Source organism: Zootoca vivipara, chromosome 14 (assembly GCF_965207765.1).
Source record: "Zootoca vivipara chromosome 14, rZooViv2.hap1.1, whole genome shotgun sequence".
Classification (NCBI taxonomy): domain Eukaryota; kingdom Metazoa; phylum Chordata; class Lepidosauria; order Squamata; family Lacertidae; genus Zootoca; species Zootoca vivipara.
Genome location: NC_142597.1, coordinates 43,925,167 through 43,941,731, shown reverse-complemented (window position 1 = coordinate 43,941,731; position 16,565 = coordinate 43,925,167). Strand labels below are relative to the sequence as shown.

The window sequence follows — 16,565 nt, the reverse complement described above, 5'->3', positions numbered from 1 at the left end:
ACATACTGCAAGGAGATCAAACCTATCCATTCTGAAGGAAATCAGCCCTGAGTGCTCACTGGAAGGACAGATCGTGAAGCTGAGGCTCCAATACTTTGGCCACCTCATGAGAAGAGGAGACTCCCTGGAAAAGACCCTGATGTTGGGAAAGATGGAGGGCACAAGGAGAAGGGGACGACAGAGGACGAGATGGTTGGACAGTATTCTCGAAGCCACGAACATGACTCTGGCCAAACTGCGGGAGGCAGTGGAAGACAGGAGTGCCTGGTGTGCTCTGGTCCAGGGGATCACGAAGAGTTGGACACAACTAAACGACTATACAACAACAATAATAACAACATCCCATACACACAGCACAACCTTTTAAAAATCCCCCCATCAGTTTCCTGTATGACGCGGCCAGCTGTTATTCAAAAAAGGCCAACATGACCCTAAGCCCAGCACCTGGCCACAGAGCGCAGATCCAGCCCCGTCTTCCCCCTGCCCCCAACCCAGCGCTGTCAAACTCCCATCAAAGATGGTCAAATACCATCAAATACAGTCAATGGTCAGAATGATGCAAGTTGCATTCCAAAGTATCTGGAGGGCAAGAGGTTGAGAGGAAGGCTGCTCTAGCCATTTCCTTCTCTGTGGCCTCTCTCTCCCTCTCTCTGCCCCCACTCTAGGTATCAACTCTACCACTTTGGCCCAGGGGCAAGGAAACGGTGGTCTCGTGCATGCTGCTGAACTACAACTCCCATCACCCCTGACTGTTGGTAAACGCTGCCTAGGGATTGATGGGAGTCCAGCCACATTTGCAGGAGGGCCACAGCCTCCCCAGCCCCTGGACAAGAGGCAGGGGCTCCAACCAGGGAGACTTCCAAGCCCACCTCCCTGGCTCGGCGCCTGAGTCCATCTCAAGGCTGGTCATCCCTTCTTGGCCTATCCTACCTCGCTGGGTTGTTGTGAGGGGCAAAGCAGGAGGGGAGAAACGAAGCACCCTCAGTTTACACACTACGCTGGCTTCCTTTGAGGACAGGGTATAAGAAATGATGGCCTCAGATCAATCACTGGCATTTATATAACTTTTCCCTTGGGGGGGGGCAGGGGAGAGGGCGAGAGAAGTACTCTTCATTGCAACTTAGGCCTTTCCCTTCGTATGCACTCACCGAGAGAACAGCCTCAGTCGCTGGAAGTCAGCTGTTCCGATTCTAGAACACCCAAGGAATATTTAGAGGGAGCAGTGGCTCGAGTGTGCGCAGGGCAGAAACCGGATCGCGTTTCTGGTGCGCAAGAAGACCCCGGAAAACGTCCTGGCCTGCGTGGTCTATTCAGAAGAGTCTGGAGGGTTTGCCAACATAAATAGACACACAGTGGCCCCAGATGTGCCAGGGAACACACATGCGAGGAGGAGGAGGAGGAGGGGGGGGTTGTTTACTAAATTTAAGAGAGAAGCAAACTCTAGCAAAAAGCATCTCGCTTTGCAGGCCCGGGACAGGGCAGCTGGAGGAATGAGACACAGCGTTCCTTCCTCCTGCCGAAGGGAGGTTTGGCGCTGCTGCCTGGAGCTTCCAAATCAACAAAGCAGGTGGTTAAAACAGGGCCCCATCAGCCGCAATGAGGGGCGATTTTTGGAGCGCTAAGGGCAGGTTGAGCTGGAGGGGAGCAAGGAAGGCGGACCAAACCCATGGGGTTAAATAGGACTAGGGCCTGGGAGAGACCAGGGTTCGAATCTCCACTCAGCCACAAAACTCACCGGGTGGTTCTGGGCCAGTCACGCTGCCTCTCTCAGCCTAACCTACCTCGCAGGGTCGGTGTGGGGATTAAATGGGGAGGGGGGGGAACCATGAACGCCACCTTGAGCTCCTGGGAGAAAAAGGTGGGATAGAAACGCAATACGTAAATATTCTGGCAGACCTGCTGGGGAGAGGAAGGGTGTGTGTAAAGAAGCACAGTAGATCAGGCCCTCCTTTGTGGGTGCTGGGGGGGGAGGGGGGCAAGGTTTTGCACCTCCAACCAGGCACCAAAATGCCTAGGAGGCTAGCCCCAACTTGGAAAAGGGGAGTTAAGAGCCAGAAATAAGAAAAAGACTGCCTATTAACTGATTGTTTCTAATGGATCGTTTTTAAAAAAATGTGCTTTGAATATATTTTTAAAATTGCACATGCAGGCTACTTAATAATTCCCCCCCCCCCAAAAAAAAACCAACTTTCCTTGAGCAAGAGATATCTTTATTACAGTTAAGGCGGAGGCAGGGGGAGAAAAGCCCCAAAGTTATTTTTAGAGTGAAAATGAGATTACCTTTGAAATGCTTTAAAACTCAAAAGTGACACTCTTAAAAGAACATGCACACAGTAGACCCCACAAGCCTTGCTTATGGCTACGACTCCAAAGCATTTACGGCATTAACTGGTTATCCCAAGTGTTACTTTAACAAGGTTTTAAAAAACGGGGGGGGGGTGTCCTTTGCCACCCTCCCACCTGGCATCAAGTCACGGCAGCCCCAGATGTAAAGGGTTAACACTTACAAAGTCACGGGGGGGGGGGAGGTCCCTTCTCTCTCCCCCACCCTGCACAGCAACACACAAAAATTAAACAGAGCTAATCACCTACTTCCTAATTTTAAACCCCTCCCCCCCATTTTAAAAATAAACCAGCTAACGAGATTTTAAAAGTCGGCTTATCCCGCGGACGGAACAGCAGCACAAAAGGCAAGTTCTGGGAACACAAACCTTTGGTCAGCTGAGGCTTCGCGGTTCGACGTACCTGCATGCTTGACTCTTGCTTAAAAATAAAAAGGGTTTTGTTTTTTTAAATTATCCACAGCCCAGAGAGGGTTGGGTGGAACAGAGAGATACCGGTCTGTGTTAGGCGTGGGGGGGTCAAAGGAAAAAAATTAGGCAAAGTTTCCACGGCTCGAATGATATGGGGGGAGGCGAACTTGTTGGCAACCTCCCCAAAAAAAAATTTGGAGAGGGGAAGACTGCCTAAATTTTAGATTCCAGGGGGAAAGGGGGAAAGGGAAAGAAGAGAGAGAGAAAGAGAGAGAGAGAACCTCATGGTGTCATCCTGGTCACTTAAAAAAAGAAATAAAAGCAAACCACCTAAGCAGGGAGGAGAGCCAGCTTCTAATCTCGACCGGGGTCACACGAGGTAATCCCTCCGCCGAGCGGAGCCTTGATTGGCCGTCACAGGAGCACCAGGCGTTTCTGTCTAGTCAGATCGCCCGGCTGAACCAGCTGCTGCAAGGAAGGACACGCGTGCGGACGGGGAGGGGGAGGGAAGGGGGGGCTGGTCCACGAGGGATGGCAGCTCGTGCTGGGAACTGTGTCAATTAGGGACAGCAAGGAAGGGTCTCCCCCCGCCCCGCCCCCCCGCCCCGAGGCTGGCCGAGTAGCGGCGGCAGATCAAGCGCTCCAAAAAAGGATGCAAAAAAAATGGGAGAGGAGAATCTTGGGTTCCAGTTCCTCATCTGCAAGATGGACCCCGGATTTTAAACTGATTTCTGCCTCTGCACGTCTGAATGTCACAAATACAGAGCATGGCGATTCCAAGGATTTATCAGCCAAGACCATGAGTGTCCACTTCTTAGGGTTTTCAGTCTGCTTCCTGTTTCTATGTTTTTAATACTCTTTCACAGTGCTTCCCCCCCCCTAAAAAAAATATGTTTAGGGGTACTCTCATTTTGACTCAAGAAAATCACCATTTTACAGTTCAAATCGGGGGAAATAAATACAGTAAATGGACAAAAGTACAAAGATTCTTAAAATGTTTAGGGGTATACGTACCCCTACGTGCCCCCAGAAAGAAAAGCACCTCTTTTTCGTGTAAACTGCCTTGAGATGGTGGCTTAGAAGGCAATTAGCAAATCAATGAAAATAGTTGCTTGGATGCAGCAACAGCTACCTGCCGTCGATTTTAGTCTTTGCATATTGTCAATCTGCCTTATCCATACATTACTGCATGGATATTATTTGCCCACCCTTCAACCTCCCGGGGTCAGGTTACAAAACTTTAAACACAATATTTAAAACTGTTTAGAATAACTTAAAATCACAGAGAGAAGGCTGGTCCTAAAAACAAAAACCTCGAGTGCCAAAGGCCAGGATAAAGAACGCGTCTTCGGCATTCACTGGGAGCTGTATAATGAAGGTGTCAGATGCACCTCTCTGTGGAAAGGGAGTTCCACAACTTAGGGGCTGCCACAGAGAAGGCCCTCCCCCAGGGATGCTGCTGTGACACACACAAGTTGAGTTTCTGATGTGGTGGAACAAGCAAGATCTTAGCACCCGCGAGGGGCTGCAAAGAAAGAGGAGGCCTTTCAGGTATGTAAGATGCAGCAGCTGTTGTAATTAAGTTTTAGCCACCCCAAATCTGCTAGCCAATATTAATTCTTTAATGCTTGCCTATTAAATAAAAATAAAACAATCTAGAGGTCATTTTGAGATCCTGCAGGAAGTGGCCAGCAACTTTTCCTTTTTCGAGAAAGGGGAAGAATAATGACTCATTGTTAGGAGAGAAAAAGCTGGCGTTTTCATTTCCACTGCCTGCTACGGAAACATACCAGAACCAAAGCAGCATCTTTGATATGGAACAGGTGGGACCTTTGCTTTTGGAGATTAAAACAAGACGGTCAATTTAAAAAAAAAAACTGGACACAAGGGAAAGCAGAGCAAGACGTTTGGCACCAGCTTGGTTGCAAGAGTTGCCGGAAGGAGGAGTATAAGAAGCCATCTAACTTTCTCAGAGTCTCCAATCTGGATTTGTGTAGGCAGGCAGGGACGGCCAACTTCCAAGAGACTGTGATCTACTCACACAATCAAAAACTCGCAGTCAAAGTTGTTGAGCTTTTTTTGTGGAGGAAAACCACACTTTTGGGGGGGATCGCAGGAAAGGAGTAAAAGAGAAATGTACCTTGCCAAGAGATGGCTAATGAAACAGTGAGAGCTCCTTCTTCCGTTCTAGCGATCTAGAGGGCGGGGAGAGGGGGCCGGGGCCGGGTGGAGGGCCCAGCGATCGACCACGATCTACCTAAACCTCCCAGGGGGATCGGCTACCCTCACCTGGTTTAGCCGGCCAGTCGAAGCCACTTCCTGGGGTGTGGCCGCTGTCACGTCCTGGCAGCTTCTCGGAGCCACAGGTGAGAGCTGAGTGCAGGGTGGGGACCAAAGGTGGACAAATGAGCCCAGACGGAGCACAACATCTCTCCCACCAGAGGTGCTACCCCTCCCCTAACACCCCATACATAATGCACTTCTAAAAGAGGTGGGGAACCTTTTTTCAAACCGGGGGGGGGGCAACATTCCATTCTAGGGCATCTCCAGGGGGCCACATGCCCATGGTGAACAGGACCAGAGCAGCCTACATAAATTGTACCTTTGGTACGCAAGGTGAGTTTCTGCTCACACACACATGTCTGAATACCCCTCTCCCTCTCCTCCATCCAGCCAAGCAAAGAGTTAGGATCAGAATTCAAGCAGACATTTTTCCAGCCCGGGAAAAGACACTCAAGCAGGGTGAGAGGCAGGGGCGATGAGGGGCATAGCCTGGGGAAAGAGTCCCAAGGGCCGGACAAGAGGGGCTTGGAGGGCCGCACCTGGCCTCTAGCCCAGAGAGAGGTTCCCCACCCCTAACTAATGCAGCTAAGGTGAGGACCCTCAGAGACTCTCCCGAGGGGAGGCAAGAAGCACCCACTCCACCAAGTGACTCACATCATTAAGAATCCACTGGCAACAGCCCACCCCAGCTTCCACTTTTTTGACTGCAGTAAGGAATGTGTTGGAGCAGGGTGGATTAAAAAAAAATCAATGATTTTTTTGGGGGGGGGGGGGTAAAAAAATTGGATTTAAAAAAATTTAAATCAGTTATTTATTTATTTATTTAAATTGGATTTTTAAAATAAAATGCTTTTGGAGGGAAAATCTTTCTAAAGATAGTTTTCCATTTAAGTTACATTATAGTCCAAATAAGTGTTGTTTTAAGTTTTTCATGTGTACTAAAACTCAGTCTAAGGGTTTTTGTTTTAAATCGTTTAACCACATCAGTTAACAAACATGGATACATATGCTATGTTATTGTTTTAGTTAAATAAATTTAAATTGTTATTAAGGAAATGATTATTTTTCTCCTTCCAATAAAGTATAGCAGAAAAGTTGTCCAAATATAAACAGTTAACTTATTAAACCTCACAACAATTTCATAATTTTCTGTCAATGTATTTCTAGAAGTATAACCAAATCAGTAATTTTTTTATGTAACTGTAAAAACTGCTCTGAAAATTTATTACTACAAAAATGAAACCTTCATCTGGTTGTAAATATTAAGATTGTACCAGCAAGAATGAGTCTTTCCATAAAAATAATAATAATTTAAATCAAGTCTTACTTACTGGTGATTTAAATCATGATTTAAATCGATTTGTTTTAAATCAAATCCACCCTGTGTTGGAGAGTCAAGATCAGGATTCTATCAACACAACCATTTCCTCACAATTCTCTGCAGGTGGGGACAATGCAAGCCAGCGAGAAACCCAAAACATTGTGGCTGAACACACTCCGTTTTCAAATCACTGCTAAAACACCCCTAAAAACATCAATCGGCGACTGACAGCTATTCAGAGATTTCCCGGAGCCCCCAAACAACAAACTTTCTACACATTGCCGCCTTGGATCCACGACCATGGCCCCCACCCCACCCCTCGTGACCTCACACAGTTTCAGCCAGAGGGAGGGAAGCCGATGAGCGATCAGTGCTCTTCCACATGCGCCTCTGGCCGTAGCTCAGTGGCAGAGCATACACTTTGCCTGAAGAAGTTCCCAGGTTCGATCCCCTGCGTCTCCAGGTGGGGCTAGGAAAGACCTCCTGCCCTGGAGAGAGCTGCTGCCAGTCAGTGCCAACGCCCAACTCAATATAAGGCAGCTTCCTATGTTCCTTTTAAAATCAGAACTTGATTTAACAAGGAGAAATGTAAAGTACTACACTTGGGCAAAAAAAATGAAAGGCACAAATACAGGATGGGAGACACCTAGCTTGAGAGCAGTACATGTGAAAAGGATCTAGGAGTCTTGGTAGACCACAAACTTGACATGAGTCAGCAGTGTGATGCAGCAACTAAAAAAGCCAATGCAATTCTGGGATGCATCAATAGGAGTATATCATCTAGATCTAGGGAAGTAATAGTACCACTGTATTCTGCTCTGGTCAGACCTCACCTGGAGTACTGTGTCCAGTTCTGGGCACCACAGTTCAAGAAGGATACTGACAAGCTGGAACGTGTCCAGAGGAGGGCAACTACAAGAAAGAAGCTTCCACCTAAACATTAGGAAGAACTTCCCGACAGTAAGAGCTGTTCGACAGTGGAATTTGCTGCCAAGAAGTGTGGTGGAGTCTCCTTCTTTGGAGGTCTTTAAGCAGAGGCTTGACAGGCATATATCAAGAATGCTTTGATGGTGTTTCCTGCTTGGCAGGGGGTTGGACTGGATGGCCCTTGTGGTCTCTTCCAACTCTATGATTCTATGATTCAGACCCAAGAGGGCTGGAAACTTGGCTTTATTTTTAGGAGCCATAGTCCACAGCTTCCATCCCCAGAATCTCCAGGTGGGGTTGGGAGAAACCCACATGGGATCACAGAATTGTAGAGTTGGAAGGGACCACAAGAATCACTTAGTCCAACCCCTCTGCAATGCAGGAACTTGTTGCCCCAACGTGGGTATCGAATCCACAACCCTGATTAGGAGTCCCGCGCTCTACGAACTGCCTGAAACCGCAGAGCCCCTCTGCCGGTCACTCTGTAGACAATCTTGAGCCAGACTTGTACATGGCCATTTCCCATGTGCCTGTTTCGTTCGTCCCTAAACAGCCGGAGGGAAACCAGATTGGGGAAAGGCCAGTCAGAAAATGTTCCTTGGAAAGTTAACGGGTCAGATCCATTGACTCCTTGTTCTCGCCGCCAATGTACAAGCAGAAACATCATCCCAAGAGGGTGGGGTGGGGGGCAGAGAATTACTGGGACTCTGTGTTCCAGCCTGCGTCACATCAGATAAGCAGAGGGGAATTCCAGGATCTTCCCAGGTCCCAAATGGTTGGGGGAAAGGAGGAGCAGGGGGGAGAATATACTGGGCAATGCCTGGTACTGACAAGACGAAGTAAGAGGGGTGAGTGAGTTTGCGCGTGTCAGAACGTAAGAGCCCTACAGCTGGATCAGGCCACGGGCCCGTCTAGTCCTGCATCCTGTTCTCACATTGGCCCATCAGATGCCTCCAGGAAGCCCCCAAGCAGGGCAAGGAGACCGACAGCCCTGTAATGCTCTTGCACTCGTCATTTGGTAATTGGAGGTAGACTGCCCTGGCACACAGAGGCTCAATTTGGCTATCCCGTTGTTGATGAGGTTAGCCTCCAAAACGACATAAGGAGTGTCCTGCTAGGTCAGGCCAAAGGCCCATCAAGTCCAGTATCCTTTGACACAAACACACACACACACGTCAAGGAGACTACCCCTGGGGAACCCACAGGGAGGATGGGCAAGGGCATCTCTCGCTGCTTGCAAGCCGCAGAAACGAGCGTTCAGAGGTACGCTGCCCCTGAAAGTGAAGGTAATATAGTCATGTGTTGCCTAACCATCCAATAGAGAGAGTCTTTGTGTGAAAGACGGGGGGAGAGGAGTAAGAGAAAGAGAGAGAGAGAAAGAGAGAGAGATCTTTTTTCTTTGTACAACAGTGAAGTCTCCAGTTTTAATCCAAGGAAAAACCCTTGGCCCAAGCCACCAGTAAATTTGGGGTGGAGAAAACTGACTTAAAAACAGCACCCCACAAAACTTTGCATAGAAAATTACATATATATATATGTAAGATAATAATAATTTTAAAATTGCCTTTTTCAGTCGTGAGAAAACGAGCGGGTCGCAACACTCAACGCAACGCACCTGGTTCCTTCCCCGCCGCTTGCCATAGTTCCTTCGCACAAGGGCCTTGTAGTTCTCGTTTTTCTTGGTCAAATAATAATACAAGACACAGTCCGGAACATTCTGAAACGGAAAGATTTGCTTACTTATGGACCCTCAGTGGGATGCGCCGCCGTGTCAATGCTCTCGCCGTCAATTGCGCAGCTCCAAGGCTTAGAACTTAGAGGGAATTTACATTAGCCTGGGTCACACACAATCCTACACACGGCGGGTGCCTTTAGCCAAAGTGTGGCTTGTGTGAATATTTGTTGCAGAGAATTTTAATCAGGCATACGTAGTTTGTACGTGCAAACCACTTCGGAAGCAATCTTGAGAATTAAGTGGACATCCACACTGAGGTCCAGCGCCGAGGGCCTTCTGGCGGTTCCCTCGTTACGAGAAGCTACGTTACAGGGAACCAGGCAGAGGGCCTTCTCGGTGGTGGCACCCACCCTGTGGAATGCCCTCCCACCAGAGGTCAAAGAGAACAACAATTACCAGACCTTTAGAAGGCATCTTAAGGCAGCCCTGTTTAGGGAAGCTTTTAATGTTTGATGGATTGCTGTATTTTGGTGTTTTGTTGGAAGCCGCCCAGAGTGGCTGGGGGAACCCGGCCAGATGGGCAGGGTATAAATAATAAATAATAATTATTATTATTATTATTATTATTATTATTATTATTATTATTATTATTATCCTATCACAAAAAAACAAACCCAAAACGCATCATCTCACCTTTCTTTCTAAGTAGGAAGCAATTAGGCCAAAGTTCTTAGGATGCTGGACAAACCTGATGGGGAGGAAAACACACAGAGAAAACATCACGTTCTGCCATCCAAAATTAAAACCATCACAGTTACCAGGGCTGCATTTTGCTAGACCCCTTTTGCAACCTGGTAAAAAGTAAAGTTCAAATATTAAAAAGGAGGGCTTCAAAATAGCCAAAGCACCCCCGCTCCAGTTTCAAGAAACCCTGCTTGGTTGCCCTGTCGGCTTCTGGCATTTAACTGGAGGAAGGGCCGTAGGCCAGTGGGAGAGCCCTGGCTTCACATGCAGAAAGTCCCAGGTTCGAGCCCCGGCATCTCCAGGTGAGCTGGGAAAGACTGCTGGTCTGTGCAGACAATACTAAGCTTGATACTAAGTCTTTGCAGAAGGCAGCTGTGTAGGTTCCTATTAAATCAGCCCTCTAATTCAGAATCATGAGGACTCGAATCTTGTGGGAAAGGCCCATTGAACGAAGGGGCTGTGCTTATCCTTTGCATGCCAAAGATCCCTGGGTCCAATCCCTAATCTCCAGGTGGGGCTGGGAAAAGGCTTCCTTGCCTGAACCCCTAGAGAGCTGCTGCCAAACAGTGCAAACAACACTGAGCTAGATGGATTAATGGCCTGGCTCATTATAAGGCAGCATTCTGTGTTCCTTTTGCCGGACATCACCTGCAGGGTCTAAAAGTCTGCATTCTCATCATCCATCAGGACTAGAAACTTGAACTCTGTTTTGGGTTTTTTTTTAACGAAAAGTGAGCATTTCAGGGTTGAATACAAAACCTGACGTCTACGTGCCACTTGCATGGCAACCGCAGAAAACAAACACCTCTGACAGCTGAATCCGAAGTAATTGTGAGCTTTTATTATCAATCTGTGTTTTGTCAATCAATAAGATGAATAAGCAGCTAAGTGAAATTAATCTAGGAAACAGAACTTTCACAGGGCGAGTCAACAGAATGGAAGTCTTTTAATGAACCAGTTTTTCCATTGTGTCCATACTTAGATATTACGGTTCCCAGCTTTGGAACTACCCAGGCTACAAAAGCATTGGTTTGAAGCTGATTTAATAATATATACACTCAGGGACGTGGGTGGCACTGTGGTCTAAACCACTGAGCCTCTTGGGCTTGCTGATCACAAGTTCAGCAGTTCAAGTCTGTGCAACGGGGTGAACTCCTGTTGCTCTGTCCCAGGTCCTGCCAACCTAGCTGTTCAAAAGCATACCAGCGCGAGTAGATAAATAGGCACCACTGCGGCAGGAAGGTAAATGGCGTTTCCGTGCGCTCTGGTACTCATTATGGTGTTCTGTGTACCAGAAGCAGTTTAGTCATGCTCGACACATGGCTCGGAAAAGCTGTCTGCAGACAAACACCAGCTCCGTCAGCCTGAAAGCGGAGGTGAGCGCAGTACCCCATAGTCGAATTTGACTGGACTTAACTGTCCAGAGGTCCTAATAATATACAATTCCCATCAGCCCCGTCTAGCCCTACCAACCATCAAGAATGATGGGAGCTGTAGTCCAGCAACACCTGGAAGTCGACAGGTTGCCCCATCCCTGATTTAAAAGGAGGCAGAGTTATGCCGGAGGTATCTAGGGGCAGTAAAGGCAAGTGATGGAGAGGAAGTAAAAGCAAGTGATGGTCCAGTTCAGGGATGGGGAACCTTTATCCCTCCAGGTGTTGCTGGGACTCCCAAGCCCCACTAGCCCCATCTAATGGTCAAGGATGATGGGAGCTGTAGTCCACGGGAGGGCCACGGATTCCCCATTCCTGAATTAGACCATCACTTGCCTTTACTGGCCCTCACTACCTCTTTCGCTTGCCTTTACTGGCCCTAGTTTGTCGCCACGCAACAGATTTTTCTACTGTGCAATGCAAACCCTAAAAAAAACCCCCACACAAAATAAATAAAAGTACTTTTCTTTAAAGATCTCCTTCTCGTGGTCTGTCCAGACGTTCATGAACTGCCGGTCCTTGTAGATCTTCATGGGGTCCTCCATCAGCCCGTTCATGTTTATGAACTTCACCCGCCTCTGTTCCGCGTCAAACATCATGGGAGGAATGACCGAGAGCTGGCGCATTTGTTTCTCGTTATTCTGCAAGACCGGATTAGGGGGAAAAACAAAACCAAAAATTTTATAGTGAAGTTTCTGTTTACAAGTAATGGACCCCCAAGTCAGCCAACACAGAGCCAAAATTGCTTTTTAAAAAGGAGGGGAGGGGGTGTCAGCTCTTGCGGTTACATCTTGGACTTCCTCAGTTACAAGTACAGAAGGAGGAGGAGGAGGAGGAGGAGGAGGAGGAGGAGGAGGAGGAGGAGGATTGTTCTCTTTAGCGCACAGCATCTTTATCCAGTCCCAGCACAGCTTTTTTTGGAACAGGGAAGATGGTGGTGCTTGTTCATAAAAAGCTACCCTTTCTTGCAGATGATTTAAGGGGTTTGCCAACGCTGTAAGAAAACCCACATTAGGACAGGGAAAACATGCTGTGCTGGACATGGCGTAAGATCAGGCTATAAAAAGGACAGGTTATGGGATGTGCGCATCATGATGGACTTCGGACTCCATGTTCCCATGTCCATGTTCCCAATCCGTGTTCCCAATCCATGTTCACACATGTAAGAATGTCCCAGCCATAAGGCTTGCTGTGTTGATCTGGGCCAGACCCATCTCGACCCACAAAGCCCCCCTCTGACTAGCCTACCTCAGAAGAACCCAGCTAAGGGCACATTCACACCCATACAGTTAAAACACTATGAGATCCCTTTAAACATTCAAGGCTTCTCCCAAAGACGTCTGGGAAGTGAAGTTTGCTAAGGATGCTGAGAGTTGTTAGTATACGCCTATTCCCATCCCGGAGCTACAACCCCCAGAGTTCCCTGTGAAGGCAATTATAGCTCTGGGAGGGGACTAGGGGGGTCTCCTGACAAAGAGAAGAGGATGGAGCTCGTAAGAATATATCTGGCAAGGGACTCGGTACAAGGTGACTGCACCCTCTTCCAAATTCAAAGATGCTGAGCATGTCATGTTTTGGTTTTTAATCAGATTGTAAGCCTGGGTAGAGGGACCCAGGTGGCGCTGTGGGTTAAACCACAGAGTCTAGGGCTTGCTGATCAGAAGGTTGGCGGTTCGAATCCCTGCAACGGGGTGAGCTCCCGTTGCTCGGTCCCAGCTCCTGCCAACCTAGCAGTCCGAAAGCATGTCAAAGTGCAAGTAGATAAATAGGGACCGCTCCGGCGGGAAGGTAAACGGCGTTTCCATGCGCTGCTCTGGTTCGCCAGAAGAAGCTTTGTCATGCTGGCCACATGACCCAGAAGCTGTCTGCAGACAAACGCCGGCTCCCTCGGCCTATAGAGCGAGATGAGCGCCGCAACCCCAGAGTCGGACAAGACTGGACCTGATGGTCAGGGGGCCCTTTACCTTTACCTAAGCCTGGGCAGGCAGGGGACTGTCTTGTTTTCCTTGATCGTATGTAAGCCGCTCTGGGAGCCTTTTCGACTGAGGAGCAAAGTAAAGATGCTCTAATATAAATAGGAAGCCTGGTTCTCACCTCCTGTTCCGAGAGCCCGTCGATTATCTCCGAGATTTCGTGCTCGCTCCGGGCGATGGTCGCCGAAAGTCCGGTCCCTCTCTGCCCCACCCTGGGGGTGCAACAACAACAACAGAAAGGGAAACCAAAATGAAAAGAAAAAAGTAGCTTTTTTTTCTGAGAACAGGAAAACAATTGGCAATGTCAGGGTGCGATTTGGTCAGCCAGCCTCTTCAGGGCCAGCCGGGACAGAATGCATGCTAGCTTTGGCAAAGGATGTGAGGAAAATGTTTTTGGGTTTTTTAGCTCTCTCCTACATATAAATAAAACAAGAACCGAGGATCACCCTATCAGTAGCAAGAGGGCAGAACCTACCATGAGGCAGAACAATGCAGCCGCCTCAGGTGGCAGATAATGGAGGGACAAGGAACGGCGACAAGATTTTGGAGGGCAGAGATGGATGTGCTGTGTGGCTTGCTTTGAAACCCCTATGACAGGCTGCTGCTCTCAAGGGTGGTAAAGAAGGCTATCCTAACACAATGTTGATGCAACTGCAAAATGTTTGATCCAGCCCTCACACAGCCCCAAATTGACGCGTGAAATTTGCACCACCATAGGATGTGTGGGGTGGCCTCTTCCTTTTAAGGTGGCTTTTAAAAGGAGAGGCGAGGAATCCCCAACTGGCAGAAGGAATCCCCAACTGAATTCATTATTTCCTTCATTGCATTTGCAACCCACCTTTCCTCTGAGGAGCTGAAGGTGGCGGACGTGGTTCTCCTCTTCAGTTTGTCCTCAACGAGCCTGTGAGGGAGGTTGGGCTGAGAGTGAGTGACTGGCCCAAGATCACCAACTGAGCTTCATGGCTGAGTAGGGGGATTTGAACCCCGGTCTCCCAGGTCCTAGTCCAGCACGCTAACCACTGCACCACACTGCCTCTCCTACACCACTCTGTAATATGGCCCTCTGATCAATGTCCCGCTCGAGAGGCACCACCCAGGTGCTGTTGGGGGAAATCAGAAGGCTGGACCAGATCGGCCTTCGCCAGCTGGTGCCCTCCAGACCATTTGGACCCGCACTCCCATTTACCTCTGAAACCGCTCCTGCTGCTCCCTCTGCTTCCGGATCTCGGGGAACTGCTTCTCGTAATATTCGCGGGTCTTGCTCTCCTTTGCCTTCCGGCGGGGGTTGTTCTCTATGCGGTCCACTTTTTTCTCCCAGGCTTCCATCAGCTGATCGTAACGCTGACAGATTTTCTGCTCCTGGTTAATTCCACACACAGCCCCGACCCCCAATTTCTGGATTAAAAAAAGCTCTCTCTCGCACATGTGAATGCTAGAATGCCACCGCGTGACACGAAACTGAAAAGACCAGGTCAGCAGGGCATGCAGACCTGGTTCACAAATACTGCCAAACCATGGTTAGCGTAAACCATCATTAAAGCCGAGGCACCTTGCAGCCCATCACCATGTTCACTCATGGCTCTGTATATTTGGTGATGGCTCCCTAACCATGGTTAAGGAGGAGGTCCGAGTTTGCACGTAATGCTAAGCTATGGTTAATACCAACTAAAGTTTATAAGCCAGATACAAATCCTTGGCTAATGATTAATCTTAAAACGAGAAACCATAATTAAGGTACTGATCTGGGCTCTCACATAATGCTAAGTCACAATTTAATACAGTTTAATAACCCACGGTTTAGCATTATGTGCAAACCAGAGATGCACTAATTTTGCCCTGTTTCAGCTTCACTGGTGCTCAATCAGAGCTCTGTTTCATTTTTAACAAAGAACACACAAAATTAAATGGTTGGCAATTTTGTAGGCACTTCTCATGTAAAACACACCCTTTTCGATGCATCCTAGTGTAGCTAAATTCCATTCATTTTTTATTTCATCTAGTGAGCTAGTATATCTTAATGTCACAGTTAGCTTATTCACACCCAAATTTAATAGCTTCCATACTTAGGGCCATTTCTCTTACCTGTGGGGCTTGGGGTGCTGAGCTCTGAGCCCAGAAAGGAGAGCCATCTGAAAGGTTTGGGTATTTGCCACCTATGCCCACGTATAGGTAGGTGAATGATGTGTGCTGCTTTGTGTATAAAGGACAACTCTCAGCACCAAAATAAATACCATCATAACTGATGAATGACAGCAAGTTTTGGGGTGTGTTTTAGGGGGAGGGAAAAGGCAGCCTGTGCTAACAACAAGCTAACTGGCTGCTCCCAATAATTTATGCGCAGGAGAACAAAAATATAAACAAATAAATAGATCCATACCCTCTGTTTCCTGGCGTGATTCCTTCTCTTGAAAAAGAGGATCAGTTTTTTTCTCATGACTTGGTTCCTAACAAAAAAGAGCACGATGGGCATCAGAAGAGAGCCTGGTTCTGGATCTGGCCAAAGGGGCGGGGGGGCACCGAGTCCAGCATCCCGTCTTCACAGTGGCCAACCAGAGGCACACCCTCCCCCCATGGGAAGCCTGCGAGAGGGACATCCCAATTTGCAGTTCCTAGCAACTGGGATTCAGTGACACCCTGACTCAAACAGCGGAGGCAGAGCAGAGCCTGGCTGGATCAGGCTAGTGGCACATCTAGTCCAGCATCCTGCTCTCAAAGTGGCCTGCCAACACTCTCACACTGCCCTTTCCAGCAACTGGAAATATTCAGAGGCAGAGCATAGCCATTGTAGCTGCTAGCTCTTGATAGCTTTATTCTCCTCCTTGAATTTGTCCAATCCTCTTTTAATTAAGTCTTTACAATAAAAAAAACCAAACTAAACAAAAACCAAGAAAAAAGAGAAAGGGGGGAATACAAAGTCATCTTTCACGGGTAAATCTTGACTTGTCCCACACAGAGAAAGGTGGGCCCTCCCAGCTCTCACCTGAGAGCTTTCCTTTCTCCTTCCATCCTCCCACCCCGGGAGATCTCCCCTTCCCTGCCTCTCACACTGGGTCCTTTCTTAACTAACCATCACCTTCATCTGCACCTTAACATGCAGAGGACCACACAAAATACAAAAGATCAGAGCAGTGCAGGAAAAGGAAAGAGAGTCAAGAGATAAGAATACAATACCTGTATTTTAATCAACTGTTGTTGTTTTTTCATGTTTTTACTTTATTTTATATTTGGTGTAGCCGCCCTGAGCCCGGTCTTGGCCGGGGAGGGCGGGGTATATATTATTACTGTATATTATTATTATTATTTATTAGTGGTACCGTGGTTCTCAAACGCCTTGGTACTCAAACAACTTGGAACCCAAACACTGCAAACCTGGAAGTACCGTAAGTGTTCTGATTTGCAAACTTTTTTCAGAAGCCAAACATGCTCCGTTTTGAGTGTTACACTTCCAATTTGAGT

The 16,565-nt window shown here is 48.0% G+C and overlaps 1 protein-coding gene across 3 annotated transcripts in view; it reads right to left on the bottom strand.

Moving 5' to 3' along the window:
* NCOR1 (nuclear receptor corepressor 1) overlaps nt 1–16,565 on the bottom strand; it is a 100,309-nt gene that overhangs the window by 55,002 nt on the left and 28,742 nt on the right. For 2 of the 3 annotated variants that reach the window (XM_060283058.2, XM_060283061.2), the window contains exons 9-15: nt 15,487–15,553; nt 14,296–14,468; nt 13,948–14,010; nt 13,231–13,321; nt 11,599–11,777; nt 9,653–9,707; nt 8,849–9,001 (exon numbers count right to left, since the gene is read on the bottom strand). In XM_060283058.2, the coding sequence (XP_060139041.2) occupies nt 8,849–9,001; nt 9,653–9,707; nt 11,599–11,777; nt 13,231–13,321; nt 13,948–14,010; nt 14,296–14,468; nt 15,487–15,553 (781 nt within the window). The remainder of the gene's footprint in view (nt 1–8,848; nt 9,002–9,652; nt 9,708–11,598; nt 11,778–13,230; nt 13,322–13,947; nt 14,011–14,295; nt 14,469–15,486; nt 15,554–16,565) is intronic. The other variant, XM_060283060.2, reaches the window with a different exon arrangement.